Below are 19,528 nucleotides of genomic sequence, written 5' to 3'. Positions count from 1 at the left end.
CCTATGATTTGAGGACATCACTTGTCCACATTCTTGGTTCCATGTTCCCTGGGTGTTCCCTCCCCATCTTTATATATGGATCAGCATGGACATCATCTCACATGGGGGGAAAATTGTCATTTTATCTCTATCAGACCAACTCCAACTTGATCTGCAAATTTCCTCATTTGTTGCAATAAAGGGGGCAACTAAGGGCCAAAACAGACGGCCCAAAAGGGGCAGCATCACACTGCCCCTTTCAGTGCCAGATTGAGGCCGCAGCAACCACACGCTGCGGGCCTGATCCAGCTATTTGCCAGCTCAAAAAGAGCACCCTTTCAGCCGCAGCAGCAGCTTTATGGTGCTCCTGTGGTGTGAAGTGTATAAATGCCACACCAGAGCGCAATGCTACCCACCATCTGGTTGGGCGGGTTGTGTGACGCTGACTTGGGAGGCAGCATCGGGGTGTGCATCATTTAAACCCCATGCTCCCATGCCATCCCCAAGCCGGCACTTACTGCCCTAAGTCTGTTCCGTATAGGGAAGTACTCGGCTAGGAGTTTTGGTCACTGGTAGTCACATAAAGGCTGCTTCTTGTCTTTGTCCCACCTGATCCACAGGCAGACCCTCGTCAGTCATCAAGGCATCAAATACCATTATATCTTACCATGGAAGAGCCTTACTTTTCACAGAAAATCCCTGTTGCTACAAAACTGGAAATGGCAAGTTAACATACCCTCCAAGAAACACAAAGACATAAAAGACTGACAAAGCCTTGCCTATGTAGCAAGTGGGAGGGTAGTCGATCATATGACACCTGCTCCTTCAGTGGATGAGGATAGGAAATAGCCAGATAAATGACATTTAAATTAAGTATCATATATTTATTACTAGTATGATATTCAAGTTGGCAAACACCAATGTTGAATGTAAGATTGATTACAAAATTAGAATTAAGACATGAAAACAAGCCAATGTAAAAACACATAAACTATAAAGAAATAATTAATGTCTAACAGTTAGAACCCATTTCAGCAACTAATTTGAAAACCCAAATCCAAACAGGAATGCCCTTGCCTCCTGACAGAAGGACAACAAAAATAAAACTAACTGATCCCCCTTGGCAATGGGTTCCAGAGCCAGAGAGCAGACAACCAAAAGGCCCTCTTTTTTATTCTTGCCAAATAAGTATCAAACAGATGGAAATAAAGGTCTCTCCCCTTTTCTCAAAGTTTAATGTTTCTCTCCACTCCAGAAAATACATGGTAAAAATGAGATGTTTTAAACAAACAGACAGACATAAGCCATCCTTGCAGTCTTGCTTACTTTGCAGTTTGTGTACCACAGAGCCAGAATGAGATTTCTCAATGCAAGGTACATTGTAGGGTCCCGTGAATATTCTGGAAACTCATAGAGTTCATCCAGCTCCATTACATCTGGCCTTACACACAGGGCTTTGCCACATTCATTTGGCTGATAGAAAGGCTGAAAGTATTTGTTCATTCCTGGAAAATAATAAAGCATATAGCACATGTTGAGCTGCACCTCCCTGCTGCACTCTCATCATAGCTCAAGAAGCTGCAATCTGTGAAAGAGTACAAACATAGACTCTACTGCAAGTGGATCTTCCCTGCCTGACAATAAGTATAATATAATCACAAGGGATGAACTTGCATGCCTTATGTGGACTTCCAATGCTGTTTGTGAAGCCCTCAACAGCTGCCTTACCCCTATGCACCCACAATTACAATGCCTCAGAGACAACTGACTGATTTTGCCTCATTTTGCCCCACCCCTAACTTACTTAGACCCAGGAGAGACATTGTAAAAATGAGAAACTAAACATTTTCATTGCAAAGAAAGAAAATGGCATTCTTTTCTAACACCTTACCCAACATTTTTGAAACTAATGGTGGTTAAAGATACCAATGGGACGCCAGTTAATGTTAGCCAATCCTGAGCACACGCCTTATAGCAGAAGTCATTTCTACTCATATTGCAAGGGGACTTATTCCCTGGTAAATGTGTATAGAACTGGACTCTTAAAAAGTGCCTGCCATACTGCTTATAAGAAGGAGCATGTACATCTACCACAACTAACAAAGCTAAAAACAAGATATGAAGGATTTTGAGTAAGACAAAACTAGCTATTCCTACAAGAAAGAGTAGGTTCATGTATTCAGGCTTACAGAATTAAAAATAAGGGACAAGGCATTATATATTAGCCAGAACTAGATATCCTTACAAGTGATTTCTGTGTCATTTCCATACATCAAAATCACTACTTATACTAAATATATGTTGTTCCACAGGCTAACTATGAAATATTGCTTGTAAGCGTTCATCAACCACTAAATGAGGAAAAAAGTTCCTGATTATTTAGAGAATGTCTGCCCATCACTGTCATTGGGCCTGAATAGACAGGCCAAAATAAAATTGCTTCGGGTCACTTTGAAGGTATGCTGTTTAAATGACACATGCAGCTTAAGAGGCCAGAAGCTGCACCAAAGCTGCACTCCAGTCCTTAGGACTGGAGTGAGGCTTTGGCACAGCTTCCAGCCTCTTAGAACACATGCATCATTCAAACAGCATACTTCTAAAGTGACCCAAAGCAGCTTTATTTTGGCCTGTCTGTTTGGGCCCATTGTTTCCTAAATCCCTCTTAATGAATGAAACTCATGCCCATTAAAGGGTATGGAAATAATATCTTTCAAGAATTTCCCACCTTTTTTCCTGGACTTGACTGTAGCAGCTGCAAACATCTTATTCTCAAGAAGAGAGTGGGCTTGACAGAATCAAAAAGTTATGGAACGCTGTCTGTTCCTGTATACTGTCTGTTCAAAACAGCAATGCTTGAATCACACTTAAGTGCAAAATATTCAGAACTGGATAAGAATGTATCCTTGGCTTACCAGCTATAGTAGGTGGAGTCTTAAAATGCTCCATTTTAACGGCATTAGATTCACCAATCAAACGGTGAGTACTTGTACAAGAAGGACTCATGCCCACACAGTCTGGGTAGTATGCAGAGAGCAATGGAGCAGCCACACTGTCCTTCAGCAAAGGTGGGAGAATAAGCATAGAATACCACCAGTGATCTGAAACTTCAGCAACTCTCTAGGGAAGAAGTAAAAGAAAGCGAGTCAGAAAGAATAATGACACAAGATAATGAGGTTATCTCTCACTCATTCAAAACATACTGAACAGACAGATTCACTTTCTTTTCTTTTTCTTTACAAAATACAGTTATTTCTTCAACATCAGAATTATGTATAGGGCTGTTTCCCCGCACAGATTAAAAATAACCCTTCCCATATTTGAGCAGCTGGAGAGACCACTCCTAGGGATGCAATTCAAAATAATTAACAACTTGTTTTGTTTGTTTGTTTGCCAAAATGTGTAAATGTGTCGTACCAGTCTCCCTTCATCTGGGAAAATTTGCTGCCTCCCGGCTGAGGTTCTAAAAACTGGAAATATTGTCCTCCAGCTCTTCAGGATCAACCATGCAGATGGTGGGGGGCTTAGTGCATCTGCATCCCCAGCTCTCCCTGACAGTCATTCCCTCTCACCTCTCCATCCCCCTCACCTGCTCTGGTTTCTTACTTTCTTCCCCACTCCTGGTTCTTTCTTAACACCCCAATATCACAGAATAATAACAGAGTTAGAAGAGACCACAAGGGCCATCCAGTCAACCCCCCTGCCATGCAGGAAATCACAGTCAAAGCATCCCTGACAGATGGCCATCCAGCCTCTGTTTAAAGACCTCCAAGGAGGGAGATTACACCACACTCTGAGGGAGTGTGTTCCACTGTCAAATAGCCCTTACTGTCAGGAAGTTCATGGTTAACACAAACTATGTTTTATCATGACAAGGAAAGGAGTCTCCACAAGCCATGGAGGGATGTGGTGGCTTAGTGGTTAAGACGCTAATTCTGATTATTATAAGATCGGCAGTTTGAGACTTAAGTGCAGTGTGACAAGAGTGAGCTCCTGTGACTAGTCCTAGCTTCTGTCAACCTAGCAGTTCAAAAGCATGCAAATGCAAGTACTGTAGATAAATAGGTACCACTTTGGTGGGAAGGTAACAGCTGTGACCACTGGGTTACAGAGGAGTCTTCTCCTGTCTTATCCTAAATAGTTTGAGGTTTTTCTAATATTCTCAGTGGTGTGTTTTTGATGTTGTTAATTATGGATCACTTCTAGCCACACCTTTGTGAACAAGAAGAAAATAACTTCTGTTTACAGAAAGAACTTATAATGGTGTCTCCTTCGGTAGTTGGTTGTCAAAGCTTGTGGTTACAACATGTACTTCACTTCAATACACTTGTTACAAATTGACTTTCTTCCAGTTCACTCAATGACTTCAGTTACATTTCAACTGTGTTTTAGATCTTTATACACACCTTGCACTAAAGCTCATTTATTAGGAATATCAATCCTATGAATCTCTAGCTTTACTCATAAATTACAGTTCTACAGAATAATGTGGATATGAGCCTTCCTTTACTGACTCTCCATTTCTCAAAACCTATTACTTTAAACTGCTTTGACAGGACTTCTTTTGTCCTTCTAAAGTCTGTCCTCTTTATATGGGAATCGCATTAAGGCTAAGCTCTTTTTTCCAACTGCACTCCTGGCAGTTCCACCTGCATTATTGCCAGTTCTAAGACACACTCATATCTTCTTGACGGCTCCTCTTCCTTTTTATAGCAGCTCATCAGGCAGCCCCCTGCCTTTTTTCCAGCCTGACTCTGACTAACATTTCTTTTTCCAGTGGACTTTATCACGTGGGAGGCAAACTTCTCTTAATACCAAATGATGGGTCCATTACTGTTTATAGATGGGACAAGAAAGGAATAAGCATGGGGGTCTGTGATAATCTTCCCCCAATAACCAATTAACACAATTTAATGACATTTAATGATATCCCCCTTTTGCAATTGCAAAAGAGGAGTCCTTGTTGATATGCAAATAAACTTTAAATTTCCTGGACTTTGCCCAATTGCCGCATGGCCAGAGGAGGAGGGGCCAGTCTGCTAAAGATAGCCTCCCCATACTATCTTAACAAAGGACAGAAACAACAAAATGCAGGCATCTTACTAACATCTCTATTTTTTCTCGTTTGGTATGTAACATTTTGCCTGACGAAGAAACCAGTGGAGCTTCGAAAGCAATAGAAATAGCAAGTACATTTCTATACTGCTTACCAGTGCACTTAAGCTCTCCCTAAGCGGTTTACAAAGTGTAAACTAATTACCCCTAACAATCTGGGTACCCATTTTAGCAACCTCGGAAGGATGCAAGCCTGAGTTGAGCTTGAGCCCTTTCACTGGTATTGAACTCGCAACCTTATGGTTTGTGAGTGAGTGGCTGCCGTACAGGCATTTAATCACTGCGCCACCAAAAGCTTGCAACAAGTATATTGTGCATTTTGGTTGGCCAATAAAGGTATCACTGTTTGTTTTTTTGTTGTTGTTAGTTTGTTTGTTTGAATTTACTAGATAGCCAACACAGCTACCCCTGAATATTTTCCACAAGCCGCCCTGAGAGCCATTAGGGCTGAAGGGCGGGATATAAATACCTAAATAAATAAATAAATTTATGTTGAACTACCGTAGACAGCTTCAGAACTCTTGCATCTTCTCTTTTAGGCATCATTCTAGAACGCTAGAAAAATCTCTAACTCAAAAGTGGATATATTTACCTACATAATATATTTACTTCTAAACATACCACATCTGTTTTCCCCACCATCTGCTCCAATGCCACATGCTTACCAGATCCTCAGGCATGGCGCACTGGTCTGAGCCTTCTACCTGGAATAAATATAACTGTGTCAGAGAATAGAATTGTCCCTTGACACTCATAGTCATAAATGTTATGTTAGGGCTTCATCAGTTAGGTTAGGGCTTTATCACACCAGCCCCTTTCGCGCTGTAATCACAGTAAAAAATAAAATGGCACCCTACTGCTGTTATTGCAGTCATCATTGCACTGTGATTGTCTTTTGTGCAACAGGGGGCTGTTTCCTTCCTGTCCCATCCCTTAACTCTGCCCTCCCTCCTTCCCCAGCATACTTTTGTCTATTTTTTTTAATTCAACTTTTGTTGGACAATTTCAGAGCTCTGTAGCCCCAATTTAAGGTTTTTATTTTAAAAAAATACTTGAGGTGGTGGAGCTTTGAAACTGCACAGAAACCTTAGGAGGCAAAATATAAATATAGCGAGGGGCAGGGGGGAAAGGGACAAGGAGGGGACAATGACACAGTGTGACTGCCAATTGTGGAAATGCCCCAGGAATGGCTTTTCACACCTGGGGCATCACGCAATTGGCAGCTCATTCGCGGAGAAAAACCACGAATGAGAAGCGATGGCTGGGAGAGGGGACAGGTACGGAGGGAAGTGGCATCCTGCAATCACCGTCATTGATGCCACTTCCTTTCCAATGAAATCGCAGTTTAAAAGCTGCATGTGATAAAGCCCTCGTAAAGACGTTTTTGTGGCAGAACAGCACAGCCTTTATTGAATACCATGAAAGGAAGAGCCAAGCTATACATTATACTCAAATCAATTTGCTAAAACACACACAAAAAATTAAACCCATAGTTTGAAGAGTGAATAGTTTACAGTAAAGAAATTGGCCGGGGGGAAAGACACTTTGTCCCTCTACCTACCTGTCAGTTTTCTAGTGCACATCTCTCCCCACAAGCTATGTTCCCCCACAGTCATTCAGAAACATGTTTACCTTTGCAAAAACATATGTGTGGGGGACCTTGAGTTCTTCCAGACAGCACAGCTGATGCTCTGTTAGTTTCTGTTTAAGGAATAAGTATATTCCTGTTTAAGAAAACTTACTTTTCTACAACAAATTGGAAGGGGAATATTCAATGATAATTTTTCTTGAGATTTGGTGCAAACACTACTAGCTGTTTCTGGAAACAGCTGGAATGAAAATCTATTCTGTTACTGATGCATATGAACAGCTGCATCATCACAACAGAATACTGATAATAATATACTGACACAGTAGAAGTGTGCCTTCACAGAGCACATATGTGCACAGTGCACATCTGTTACAACTACGCAAAATGTCAGCCTCCTGCAAACAGCGAAGCTGCCAGAATTTTTTAGTACAGCTTAGTGCTGAAGGTACCTTGGTGGAATTGTTCAGTTTCGTGCCACATCGGTATGTTTGGGCTATCTGTGAGGTAAGCTGGATTTCCTTTGTCAACTGACGCCATTTTCCACACTCTGGCTTTGTACACTGAACCTGGAAATAAATTTTAAAAGCAATATTTTTGTTCTTATTTATTCAAAGCATAAATAAATAAAACTACCAGTTAAATCAGAGTCAGGATTCCCAGACTTTGAAATTGACTCTCCCAGAAAAAGACACTGCTACCTGGTTAGAGGCACACCAATTCCTCAATTTTTTCCCATCCAACTTGTATTAATATGAGTTTATAGAAGAGTATATGCACATATGGGTGAGCTCCTTGGTTCCTTCCAGCTACCCCCAATTTTATTCTGAATGATAACGTCCAGAATCCCTGAGCCATCACAGCCACTGGCCAGGTGATTCTGACAGTCATCCCAAAATGCTAATTTTCCTATGCTCTAAATCACATGAATCTGTTCTCTTTTTCTATCGACATGAACTGGGCACAGCCAATCAAACCATCTCACTCTGTGCAAAGATCTGGAGTAATTTTATTAATTTATGAGATTGACTTTCATTAAATTTAGCAATTGGTGTTCAGAAACATTGTTGGAGTCTACCTTGGGGGTTGGATGGAAGAACAATATGAAAGACAATCATATTGGTAGAAGACATGCTTTCAATTTATGGAGTTCCAGGTTCAGTCTATGCCATCTACAAGCAGGACAGAGAAATAATTCCACCTGCAACTACAGATAATACTGGACTAGATTAAATAGTTATCTGACTTGGTGTGAAACAAGTTTTGATTTTCCTATACATCAGAGGTTAACAATTGTAGCAGATGTGGGGGCAATTTCCTGTCACTGGAATTCTCCAGGGGTCACATGGATGGGGGGGGGGAGCCAAACACCCATAAATAAGCATGTAAATGGCCAGATATCTACCTGTGGTTTTCAAAAACAAGTATTTGGGGTATTGAGCACCCCCATGGCTAGATGAAAAGGAAGTCTAGGGAGTCTGAATAATTCAAGGGCCAAAAGAACATTCTCCCGGGCCACATGCATTCAATGGGCCCACTCTTGTTATACACTGTTGAAATAAAATATTACAAAACATTTCAGTGGGTAGATCTATCTATTGGCTCCAAGGTACATAGTCTTGACAAAGACAGGAAATACAATTACCTATGGATTTCTCTTTGAATAAATCTTCCAGAGTTCTATCACTTCACACTTCCTTTCAGTGCAACTACTGTAAAGAGGAACTGTACGGATACTATTTTCACAGGTATATCCCAGTATATACAAAGACCTTACCCAGAAAGGGAGTTGTTGGTCAGCCATAAAAGCTTTAGGGCTGGGTTCACTTTTTCCATTACTGGTCCAAATTCTTTTCCAGGCAGTGTATTTCTCATAGCCATCCTTATGACTAAGAAGAGTTTCAAAGAAAATGGTAAGTGGAGAAAACATTTAGGCCAAGTAAGATTATTTTAATACTGAATGGTTACATGAAATACTAAGAAAAGGACATAGATATTAAGACAACATGATCAAGGGTTTGTTTTTTCCTAAACATGCACAGATTCCTCGAATCAACTCTGAGGCAAAATTGTGTATGATTTTAATTATATAGCATATCTTCAACCAGTGGATGGTTAAATCCACAGATGCAGAATCCATAGATATCTATTTTGATAATCAAAGAATTAATATATGGTGCAGGTTAAGTGAAGAATGCATTTAATGCCTTCCCAAACTCCACCATAATTATGGATACATCAATCTGTATAATGGTTTCACTTTTAGAATATCTTTCATCCATCCAGTTTGGCTTTTCCAGAACAGATAGCTTTTAGCAAACAGACTGAGATCCAAGAAGACACTCCACTTGTGTTGCACATTTTCTAAATAAAAGCATTTTATATGTAATTGTTCTGTAGTCCACACTGTTGTCCCGGGTATAGGCAACATTAGTAGTCAAAAAAGTTACAGTGCACCCATGTCATATGCGGACGCACTATACACGGCTTTCAGCATATGCTGAAAGCCGCGCGAGGTGCAAGGGGCAGTGTATCCCATTTAGATTAATAGGGTGTGTGTCGCCATGTTGCCGCCACATGCACAAGCCCCATTACTTTCAACGGGGCTCGAGCATATGTGCTTTTTCTTATGTGGGGGTGGGGGTGGTCCGGAACAGATCCCCTGCATAAAATAGGGTGCACTGTATTTTTGGACTACAGTTGGCCCTCCTTATCCACTGATTTTTTTTATCCATGGATTCAAGCATCCACGGCTTGAATATATTCCAGAAAAGTATAAATTCCAAATAGCAAACCTTGATTTTCTATTTTATATAAGAAACACCATTTTGCCATGTCATTATATTTAATGGGACTTGAGCATCCATTGATTTTGTTATCCATAGGGGATCCTGGAACCAAACCCCAGTAGATAACAAGGCCCCACTGTACTACTGCCAGAATCTTCTAACCAGCACAGCTAGTATCTATACTGGATGTTGTTGTCCAAACAAATAACTCTTCCAAATTCTGTGTAACTATACCTTCTTTCTACAAACCAACAAAATATATTTAGTAAAGGATACATATGTAATGTTGTCTTTTTATAAGTATTTTTAAAACTTAAATATATTTATTGAAATTTACTAGGGTTGTTTTAAAGAAGACGTTTTCAAGTAGTTGTGCCAGAGCTTATATACCAATATTTTAGTCTCCCAACAATTAGAAAAAGAAAAGGCACAAATTCCAGTTCTTGTTGCTAGGTTTTGGTTGATTCAGTCACATGTAATTTATAACCATTAAAAATGTAGCACTGTTATTTTAGGCTTTATTTCGAAGGTAAACCAGAAGGGGTATCCAAACACAAATTTAAGTACAGTGGTCACTTGACATTCCGTGGGGCTTGAATCTAGGACCCCCTGTGAATACCAAAATCCATGGATGTCCAAGTCCCATTACATACAATGGTATAGTAAAATGGTGTCCCTTCTATAAAATGACAAAAATTAAAGTTTGCTTTTTGGAATTTTTTTTTTCAGAGGGATGTTTTCAAGCAGTGGGTTATTAAATCCATAGATGCAGAATCCATAGATACAGAGGAATGATTGTATATGAACTAGTGTAACAGTGTAGTCTGTTGCTAACAGTAGTTGCTAGGGTAATTCAAAGCTGATTTTCCTGTGGTAAGTCCTCATGAACTCGGTGTGCTGTAAATCACTTGTACTGTAAGTCTTATACAGTATAGCTTTATAGATTTTAACAGATTATTATTAACATGGTTTGCCATGGCATGAAAACATTTCAGGGTACATCAAAAATAGTCATAGACTGTAAAGGGTAATGAATACCTTCTGTAGTAATGATCAAAACACTCATTACAGAAATGCTCCCCACATGAAAGATGATACCATCTTGATGTATATCCATTTTTAGCACACCTAAAACATAAGAAAATTGAAAAGCCCAGATTTAACAAAATCATATGCTTTGTTATACAATTCGAATATACTTTAGAATGTCACATATCATAGCAGTCTATGAAACACTTCTAATTAACAGGACAGTTAGCTTTCTTATCTTCCTTAAACTGGTAAATGGAGGACAGTAAGATAAAATGGGAGTAATAGTATCACTTGTGATGATGCATCAAAAAAGAGTGCAAACAGCTTAAAATCTGGTTCCCTATTTAGATGGCTTACTCTGCTTTGTCTCCCCATTCACACTAGGATGCATTACTGTGAATATATATGTACTAGCTCACTTGACAACTATGCCACTTCACTGGAAATTTTGTCACCCAATTATAAATGGACCAATAATGGAAAGGTTTTACAACTGCTAGTAGAAATGTCTCAGTGAAAATTTATTTAATGAGAGAATTAACCAGCTCAGAAAAGGGGGGTAAGGAGCCAAATGTTCTAGCATTCCTTTCAAATTAGGGATATACACTGACCACAAGATTTAGTCTGGATTCTTGTTCAGAAAACCAAGCCTGATTTGGCTTGGAGTAATTTAGAGGCCACCCTATCTGACTTGGGTCTGAATTTGAATCTCAGTTTGGAAATCTGAATCTTCAACTGTCTTATTTGTTATGAGTGGAAATTGACAAATAGCTGTAACATTCCTTTTTAGTCTGTCAGAACTGGATGAACACTTTAAGCATAGTAGGGTCTTAGGAGTGGATTATCAATCCCCCCCCCCCCATAACAAATAATAAAAGGAACTATCTATACCTTTATTTTTTTTCTAATTTCTTGAAAGAATTAGAAATTTGGGGAGTTAATGCCTGAATCCTATTTGTAGTCCCAGCTAGAGAACCACTGAATCAATTATATTTCTACAAGAACTGACTCACCATTCAGTACTGAATTCAATGAATCTACTCTAGTTGGAACTACTGATAGGACTGAAGCCAAAGCAGCCTCTTCTGAGGGGATCAATCCTACCAAATTTCACAAGAAGGGGAGAGATGGACCCAAACCTTTCAGCAGCACTGGCAAAGCAAACTGGGCATGTTGCAGTGCATCCTGCTTTTTCACACTTCCGATACTTCTTCTCTGATGTGTCTTCATCATCGTCAGGTGATTCTGCAGCTTTTCTCCTTACCTAGCAAGGTACAACTTCTTCAGAACAATAATCTATGTTCATATCAGCCATTTAGCTCAAAAGCAATCCTTATACATTGAACAAGTTTTTTAAAAAACAAAAACTACAAGAGCTGGTCACATTGCATGCATTTTGTCACAATAAAGGATAGGAAAAATAATAAGCAAGTTAAAGAAATTGTGATTACGAGCTCTTAAACACCACAAGAAACTGTCCAAATTAACTGTACTGTTTGCTCCATACTTCAGTTAAAACTAGGTTTCAGATACAATACGAAATAGACCAGAAAAGCTGTGTTCTGTGTTAGGGTGATAATACTGAAAATAAGCCTAAACTGTGAAAAATTTAGGAGGAACCCATGGAATCTTTAAGGCTAAGGCTGGAATCACAAGCGCAGCAACTTGAAAGTAAGACAACCTGCTGAAAGTCCAAGCAATAGGATATCACTTAGGAGATATGAATCAGAGTAGAGTAGTTCTGTTCTTAGCTTTAGTGACTTCATTCGTTCTATCTCCTCCAGCGCTAGTAAATCATAACCTTGCCTTTCAGGAGATAGCAACAATGTTTTTGTTTCTGCAAGCATCTGGTAATACAGTCTCAGTCAGCAACTCTGTTGTTTTTACTGTTTGGTCAACAGCAATTTTTTAGCATGTGATTTTACAATGTAACCTGTCTTGGAGAGCCTTGCACTGAAAGGAGGGTTAATACAGAGGGCCCTTGGCATCTGCTGGGATTTGGTTCCAGGATCCCCTGTTGATACCAACATCCATGGATGCTCCAGTCCCATTAAATGCAAAGAATAGTAAAATGGTGTCCCTTATATAAAATGGCAAAATCAAGGTTTGTTTTTTGGAATTTATATTTATTTAAAAATATTTTCAAGCAGTGGGTGCATGAATCCATGGATAAAAAAATCTGTGGTTATGGACATCCAACTGTATAAAACCATTTATCTTAAATCAAAACACACAACAAAGTAGCTTCTGGTAGTATTGTCTTAAAAGGGGTGCCTGCCCCCTTACAACTCCCCATCTGCCAGAAATTAGGGAAGCCTATGAAGGGATTCTCCTGTCCTATGGAATCCTATGACCTTAATGCAATAGAGACAAACTGCAGAGATGTGTTAACATTTCAACTAGTGTTCTTAGCCTTCCCTCCATCTGTTCATGGGTTCTAGCCTTCAACTAATTTGACATGGCAATATGGTCACTGAACCCAGCCACCATCACATCCCCATCACACAACTCTGCTGCCCTCCACCCATAGAATGGCAAAGAGCTTGGAAAAGTTACTTTTTGGGGGCATCAACCTCCAGAATCCCCCAGCCCACACAACCATTTTGGAAGTTGTGGTCCACAAAAGTAACTTTTCTAACCTCAGTAAAAATTCTGCAGCAGTAAATCTGCCCTACCAGCGTATTGTGTGGGGTCTATAGAACCATCTAAACCAAAGGTGGGAATCATAAAGCCTTTCAGATGTCTGTGAACTGCAACTCCCAGTGACCCTTGTCAGTACAGCCAATGATGAAGAATACTGGGAGCTGAAGTCCAAAAGGATCACGATTCCCAGCCCTATTCTTAACTCGAAAACTACAAGGCATGGAGGGTGGTGGGGTCAGGCAGCAATTACACAATGGAAGAGGCAGGGCAGCAATCCATCCATACTTTCCCCACATTTTAATTGCTTTTATTCACTTCAAATGAGATGAAGTACCTGTCTTCCTGAACTTCTCAGAGGAAGATTATCAACAGACTGGTCCACTGGCGGTGTTTTTTTCTTTGTCCGGGCCCTGCCGCTTGACATGGTGCTGCAAGGTAAAAGCCAGGAGGATGTTAAGACAATATGCCTGAACTAGAGTTCAAAAGCTATGTATTTAATGACCCTCCATACCCAAGAGGGAAATGCCAGACCTCTCAGTGGTTAGTCTTTTTTCACTACACTTAGATCAGTGATTCAGCTGTCAGCACCAACTCTCACTCAGGAGCTGGGGAGAAGGAAATTAGAGTTACGGGCCAGTCCATACAGGCAACAAAGTCACCACAAAAACTAAGGGAACACCACATCTTAAGGAACCAGGTTGACTCTTGAAAGCATCTCAGTTGAAATACAGTAAAGTATTTATAGAGATAAGGAGGAGCGGGAAAGAGAAAGAATATTAGAGGATGGAGGAAAAGAGAGGGGCAAATGTAAGTAACCTTGGGCTGGAGCCAAAACAATACATGGGAAAGGGGTCTAAGGAGGCAATTGCCCCCCCCCCACATATGCCAGAGATAGGGGAATCCTATAGAGTGACCTATAACTTAGGAGGTTAAGGGGGGGGGCACTAAAAGTAATATAGAGGTACCTTTTGCTAATGGGAGCTCTATCTGTGTTTTGTTGCTGTTTGCCTTCAAGTCATTTTTTACTTATGGCAATCCTAAGGAGACCCTATCATGGGGGTTTCTTGGCAAGTTTCTTCAGAGGAGGTTTGCCATTGCCTTAGGACAGGAGTAGGCAACCTTTTTGAGCCGGGGGCCGGGTTGCTGTCCCTGAGACAACTGGGGGGCCGAAAGGGGGGGGAGCTTCCACCCTCTGGGGGCGGGGCCGCGTGCCGGGGGTGGAGCTTCCACCCTCCGGGGGCGGGGCCACATGCCAGGGGTGGAGCTTCCACCCTCCAGGGGTGGGACTGTGTGCCGGGGGTGGAGCTTCCACCCTCTGGGGGTGGGGCTGCATGCCAGGGGCGGAGCTTCCACCCTCTGGGGGCGGGGCTTTCTCTGCTCCCTTTCCCAACCTCCCGCTGTCTGAGAGACAGTTAGAAGGGGGGGATTGGGAGAGGGGGTGACAGGCGTGTGCCTGCTCCTCCTGCCCTTCCGTGGACCCCAGCTGCCTCTCAGAGAAACAGTAAGGGCCCGTGAGGGGCAGGAGCAACAGGCACGCGGCCCCAGCTCCTGTCCTCGGGGCTTTGCCAGGCCTGAGGTGTCCTCCGAAAGACACCTCAGCGCTGCCAAAGCCCCGCGGGGAGGAGGAGGCGTGTGCCTGCCCTCTCCTCCTTCGCCCCTTCTTTCAGCCGAAAGGGCTCCAAGGTGCCCTTTCAGCCGAAGGGGAAGGCCGAAACCACTCTCACTGTTAAAGCAGATCTTTTAGCATTGAAAGCACTGAAAATACACAGAAATGCACTTTGGAAAGTCACACTGTCTCACCTTCAGAAAGAGTGCATGTCCCACAAACTGACATATCACCATCACTACCACTCTCCTTGTAAAAGCACACCTTTCAGCATTGAAAGCACTGAAAATACATAGAAATGCACTTTGAAAAGTCACACTGTCTCACCTTCAGAAAGACTGCATGTCCCACAAACTGACATATCACCATCACTACCACTCTCCTTGTAAAAGCACACCTTTCAGCATTGAAAGCACTGAAAATACACAGAAATGCACTTTGAAAAGTCACACTGTCTCACCTTCAGAAAGACTGCATGTCCCACAAACTGACATATCACCATCACTACCACTCTCCTTGTAAAAGCACACCTTTCAGCATTGAAAGCACTGAAAATACATAGAAATGCACTTTGGAAAGTCACACTGTCTCACCTTCAGAAAGACTGCATGTCCCACAAACTGACATATCACCATCACTACCACTCTCCTTGTAAAAGCACACCTTTCAGCATTGAAAGCACTGAAAATACACAGAAATGCACTTTGGAAAGTCACACTGTCTCACCTTCAGAAAGACTGCATGTCCCACAAACTGACATATCACCATCACTACCACTCTCCTTGTAAAAGCACACCTTTCAGCATTGAAAGCACTGAAAATACACAGAAATGCACTTTGGAAAGTCACACTGTCTCACCTTCAGAAAGACTGCATGTCCCACAAACTGACATATCATCATCACTACCACTCTCCTTGTAAAAGCACACCTTTCAGCATTGAAAGCACTGAAAATACACAGAAATGCACTTTGGAAAGTCACACTGTCTCACCTTCAGATGCATGTCTTCATCTTCCTCCTCCTCCTCCTCCTCCTCCCTCCCTCCCTCCCTCCCTCCTCCTCCTGCTCCTTCCTTCCTTCCTCCTTCTTCCTCCTCTTCTTCATCTTCCCTCCCTCCCTCCTCCTCTTGCTCCTTTCTTCCTTCCTCCTTCTTCCTCCTCTTCTTCCTCCTCCCTCCCTCCCTCCTCCTCCTGCTCCTTCCTTCCTTCCTCCTTCTTCTTCCACCTCTTCTTCATCCTCCCTCCCTCCCTCCTCCTCTTGCTCCTTCCTTCCTTCCTCCTTCTTCCTCCTCTTCTTCATCCTCCCTCCCTCCCTCCTCCTCCTGCTCCTTCCTTCCTTCCTCCTTCTTCCTCCTCTTCTTCATCCTCCCTCCCTCCCTCCCTCCCTCCTCCTCTTGCTCCTTCCCTCCTTCCTTCCTCCTTCTTCCACCTTTTCTTCATCCTCCCTCCCTCCCTCCTCCTCCTGCTCCTTCCTTCCTTCCTCCTTCTTCCTCCTCTTCTTCATCCTTCCTCTTCCCTTCCTCCCTCCTCCTCCTCCATTCCTCCTTCTTCCCCAGCACCTGCCCCCGCCCCCTGGGAGCCCAGAGGCCATCCCAGGGGGCGGGGGGAAGGAGCGCTCCGGCGGCCCCAGCGCTTGCCCCCGCCCCCTGGGAGCCCAGAGGCGCGGGGAAAAGGAGCGCTCCGGCGGCGGCAATCGGCGGCAGGGTCAGCCAGGGGCCGGTCCTACAGTGCTCGCGGGCCGCATCTGGCCCGCGGGCCGTAGGTTGCCAACCCCTGCCTTAGGAGGTCGCTAAAATGAGTACCCAACTTGTTGGAGGCAATTAGCATACAGCTGTAAACTGCTTAGGTGGTATGAAGTGGTATATAAATGAAGCTGCTATGGCTATTATCCTAGAGGTCTGGAAGCACAGGTTTTCAGGAAGTGGGGAATGGGCTGGACCAAGGTGGCAAATATCCAATAACATAGCAGCAGATTTTAGCCACTATTTCTATACGCATGAACACCTAATTCATTGGGCTGATCTAAGATCTTCTACCGCCTAAGGCAAAGGACAAGATGTCCTCCCCCTCACCATCTCATATACAAAAGCCAACCAGAATGACAACTGAATCTTGCTTCTTTGCTCGCTGGGGGACATAATCTTCTACCACAGCTAATGACAATGGTTTAGTTAAGGTGACATAGGGCCAGTAATATATTGCACACACCTGCTGCTAGAGGGATTATCTGACTTTGCCTAAAGATAGAAATGATATCATTCAAAGTATCTCAATTAAAATGTAAATTTGTTTAGAACAATGACAGGACGAGAGCCAACATGACATTGTGGTTTGAGTGTTGGACCAGGTTCCAATTCCCAGCTCAGCCATGAAACCCACTGGTGACCTTGGGCAAGTCACATGCTCTCAGCCTCAGGGAATGGCAATGGCAAACCTCCTCTGAACAAATCGTGCCAGGAAAACCCCATGAAAGGGGTGTTTTGAAGATGCTGTAAGTCAGAAATGACTCGAAGGCACACAACAACAAAATACAGTTACATGCTTACCAGAGATAGCTACAGTCTAACCAAGACAACAATAAATGACAAAGGCTGCAAATATGGAACTGGATTGAAAATATGTTAAGAAAGAACTTAAGCTCTTCAGTGGTGATTTTCACAGAAGGGCAGGTTTCTTCTTACCTTTGGAGTCCAACCACTCAGATGTCAAATTAAACACAGCTGTAATAATGCAAAAAAGGAAAAAATATGATATTTCTATTATTATTTATTCATTTATATTCCTCCTTTTTCCCAGTACTGGCACTCAAGGCCACTTATAGTACTTAAAACAAATACAGTTAAAACACTGTCAAAGAAAAAAGTAAGTCACACTCTCTCAGCCTCAGAGGGTGGCAGTGGCAAATCCCTTCTAAAAAAAACAACTTGCCAAGAAAACCTTGTGACAAGTTTGCCTTAGGGTTGGCATAAGTTGAAAATAACTTGAAGACACAGAACATGTTGTGCTTTTACTTTATCCCTCACCCATATGGGAAAAGCACTCTGCCCATGGCTCAGAGGTATGCTGTGTCTGGTATTTTTTGTTACAGATGTGGAGAGCTGCCCTACCTTGGTCTTAAACACCATATTGGGTGTAGGTTCAGATCTGCCCAGTTCCCTAAGTCTGTAAAAGCCCACCACCATCTTCCTCCATAGAAATGCCACCCAATGTTGGCAGGCACAAGAGATCAAATATTGCCCAAAAAGCCTAACAGCCTGGCGCTGTGTAAGTGCTGGCAGTGGCCTTTCCGGTTTTGTGTTACCAACTTACCTCTGGACTTTGGAGCTAGAAGACCAACAGGGCTGAGACATCCTGGATCTCATAGGAAGCACCTTTTGTTTTGCTGATGTTGTTGTTCTGTGCCTTCAAGGTGTTTTCCGACTTATGGCGACCCTATCCCAGTGTTTTCATGGCAAGATTTGTTCCAAGGAGTGTTGCCGTTGCCTTCCCCTGAGGCTGAGAGAATGTGACTTGCCCAAAGTCACCCAGTGGATTTCCACGGCCGAGCTGGGAGTCGAACCCAGGTCTCTAGAGTCGTGGTCCAACACTCCAACCCCTGCACCAGCCTGGCTCTTTTGTTTTGTCAAAAGAATTTAAGCATCCTGGACTTTAAAGAGGAACCTTGGTACTTCTGTTGAGATGCCCATTTCCAGGGGCAAAGGTCTAAGCATCCTCTGGATTGGCCTGGCCCTTCCATTTTGCTCCTCATTAAATTCCCTGGGCTTTAAAATGCTTTGTCTGCCTGCACCACATGGCCAGCTAGAGCCAGCATGGCGCAGTGGTTTGAGCGTGGGACTAGGACCAGGATTCGAATCCCCACTGAACCATGAAACCCACTGGGAGAGCTTGGGCATGTCACACTCTCTCAGCCTCAGAGGAAGGCAACAGCAAGCCTCCTCTGAACAAACCTTGCCAAAAAAAAAGAAAGAAAACCCAAACCCATGATAGCATCTTCATAAGTCAGAAGTGACTTGATAACACACAACATACACACATGTACATATATATATATGCACGCACACACCACAGAAGACACACAACATACACACATGAAGACACAAAACATACACACACATATACATATACCTATGTACTGTATATACATATACACAACACAGAAAACACACAACATATATATACACACACACACACATATATATATATATACACACATATACACAACCCAGGAGGAGAAACCTGCCTGCACAGATACATCTCTCCATCCTCACAGCAAACAAAATGCAGGCCTCTGAGCCAAGCCAGGTCCAAGGCCCCCTGCAGAAGAAACCAGCCAGTCTGGGGCCACTTCCAGTGCCTTGGCTGAAGGCTGGGGGGATTTGGGGGGCTGCAGTTTTGGGAGGCAGCTTTGAGAGCCTTCCCTGCCAAAGGGGGCCACACAACAAACTCCAGCTCCCAGGATTGGCTAGCACTGAACCTGGGGCAGTCAAAGCAGCAGCAGTGTGTTTTGGTTCCTCCTCCAGTTCCTTCCTGGCTGATGGAAAAGAGCCCAGTGGCCATTTCAAATGAGGCATTTAAAATAACAGTAATGAAGAAAGGGGTGCCTGTTTGGTGGCTTGGGGGTGCTGCAGGGCTTAGCAGTAGCAAGAGGGGAGCAAGGCAGCCTTACCTCCTCCTCAACCCAAAGAGAAAGGGCTGCTCCTTGGGCTCCTCCTGGGCGGAAGCTCCAGCCTCCAGCCCTGGCCTTCCTCTCTCAGCCCCACCTTCCCTCCTCCTTCCGCC

At 42.9% G+C, this 19,528-nt stretch overlaps 1 protein-coding gene across 2 annotated transcripts in view; it reads right to left on the bottom strand.

Moving 5' to 3' along the window:
• Nucleotides 1–17,471, bottom strand: part of LOC149317080 (lysine-specific histone demethylase 2-like) — a 39,287-nt gene extending 21,816 nt beyond the window's left edge. The window contains exons 1-10 of one of the 2 annotated variants that reach the window (XM_089516811.1): nucleotides 17,431–17,469; nucleotides 13,675–13,748; nucleotides 13,478–13,571; nucleotides 11,640–11,764; nucleotides 10,507–10,596; nucleotides 8,457–8,568; nucleotides 7,132–7,248; nucleotides 5,757–5,795; nucleotides 2,892–3,096; nucleotides 1,306–1,484 (exon numbers count right to left, since the gene is read on the bottom strand). In XM_089516811.1, the coding sequence (XP_089372937.1) occupies nucleotides 1,306–1,484; nucleotides 2,892–3,096; nucleotides 5,757–5,795; nucleotides 7,132–7,248; nucleotides 8,457–8,568; nucleotides 10,507–10,596; nucleotides 11,640–11,764; nucleotides 13,478–13,567 (957 nt within the window). In that variant the 5' untranslated portion in view covers nucleotides 13,568–13,571; nucleotides 13,675–13,748; nucleotides 17,431–17,469. Of the gene's footprint in view, nucleotides 1–1,305; nucleotides 1,485–2,891; nucleotides 3,097–5,756; nucleotides 5,796–7,131; nucleotides 7,249–8,456; nucleotides 8,569–10,506; nucleotides 10,597–11,639; nucleotides 11,765–13,477; nucleotides 13,572–13,674; nucleotides 13,749–17,430 lie in introns of both variants that reach the window. The other variant, XM_089516810.1, reaches the window with a different exon arrangement.
• Nucleotides 17,472–19,528: the final 2,057 nt, after the last annotated feature.

The sequence above is a fragment of the Sceloporus occidentalis genome, unplaced genomic scaffold, assembly GCF_023333645.1.
Source record: "Sceloporus occidentalis isolate IW3139 unplaced genomic scaffold, rSceOcc1.0.p SCAF_3, whole genome shotgun sequence".
In the NCBI taxonomy this organism is placed as follows: domain Eukaryota; kingdom Metazoa; phylum Chordata; class Lepidosauria; order Squamata; family Phrynosomatidae; genus Sceloporus; species Sceloporus occidentalis.
This window is presented reverse-complemented; position numbering and strand designations above follow the sequence as displayed.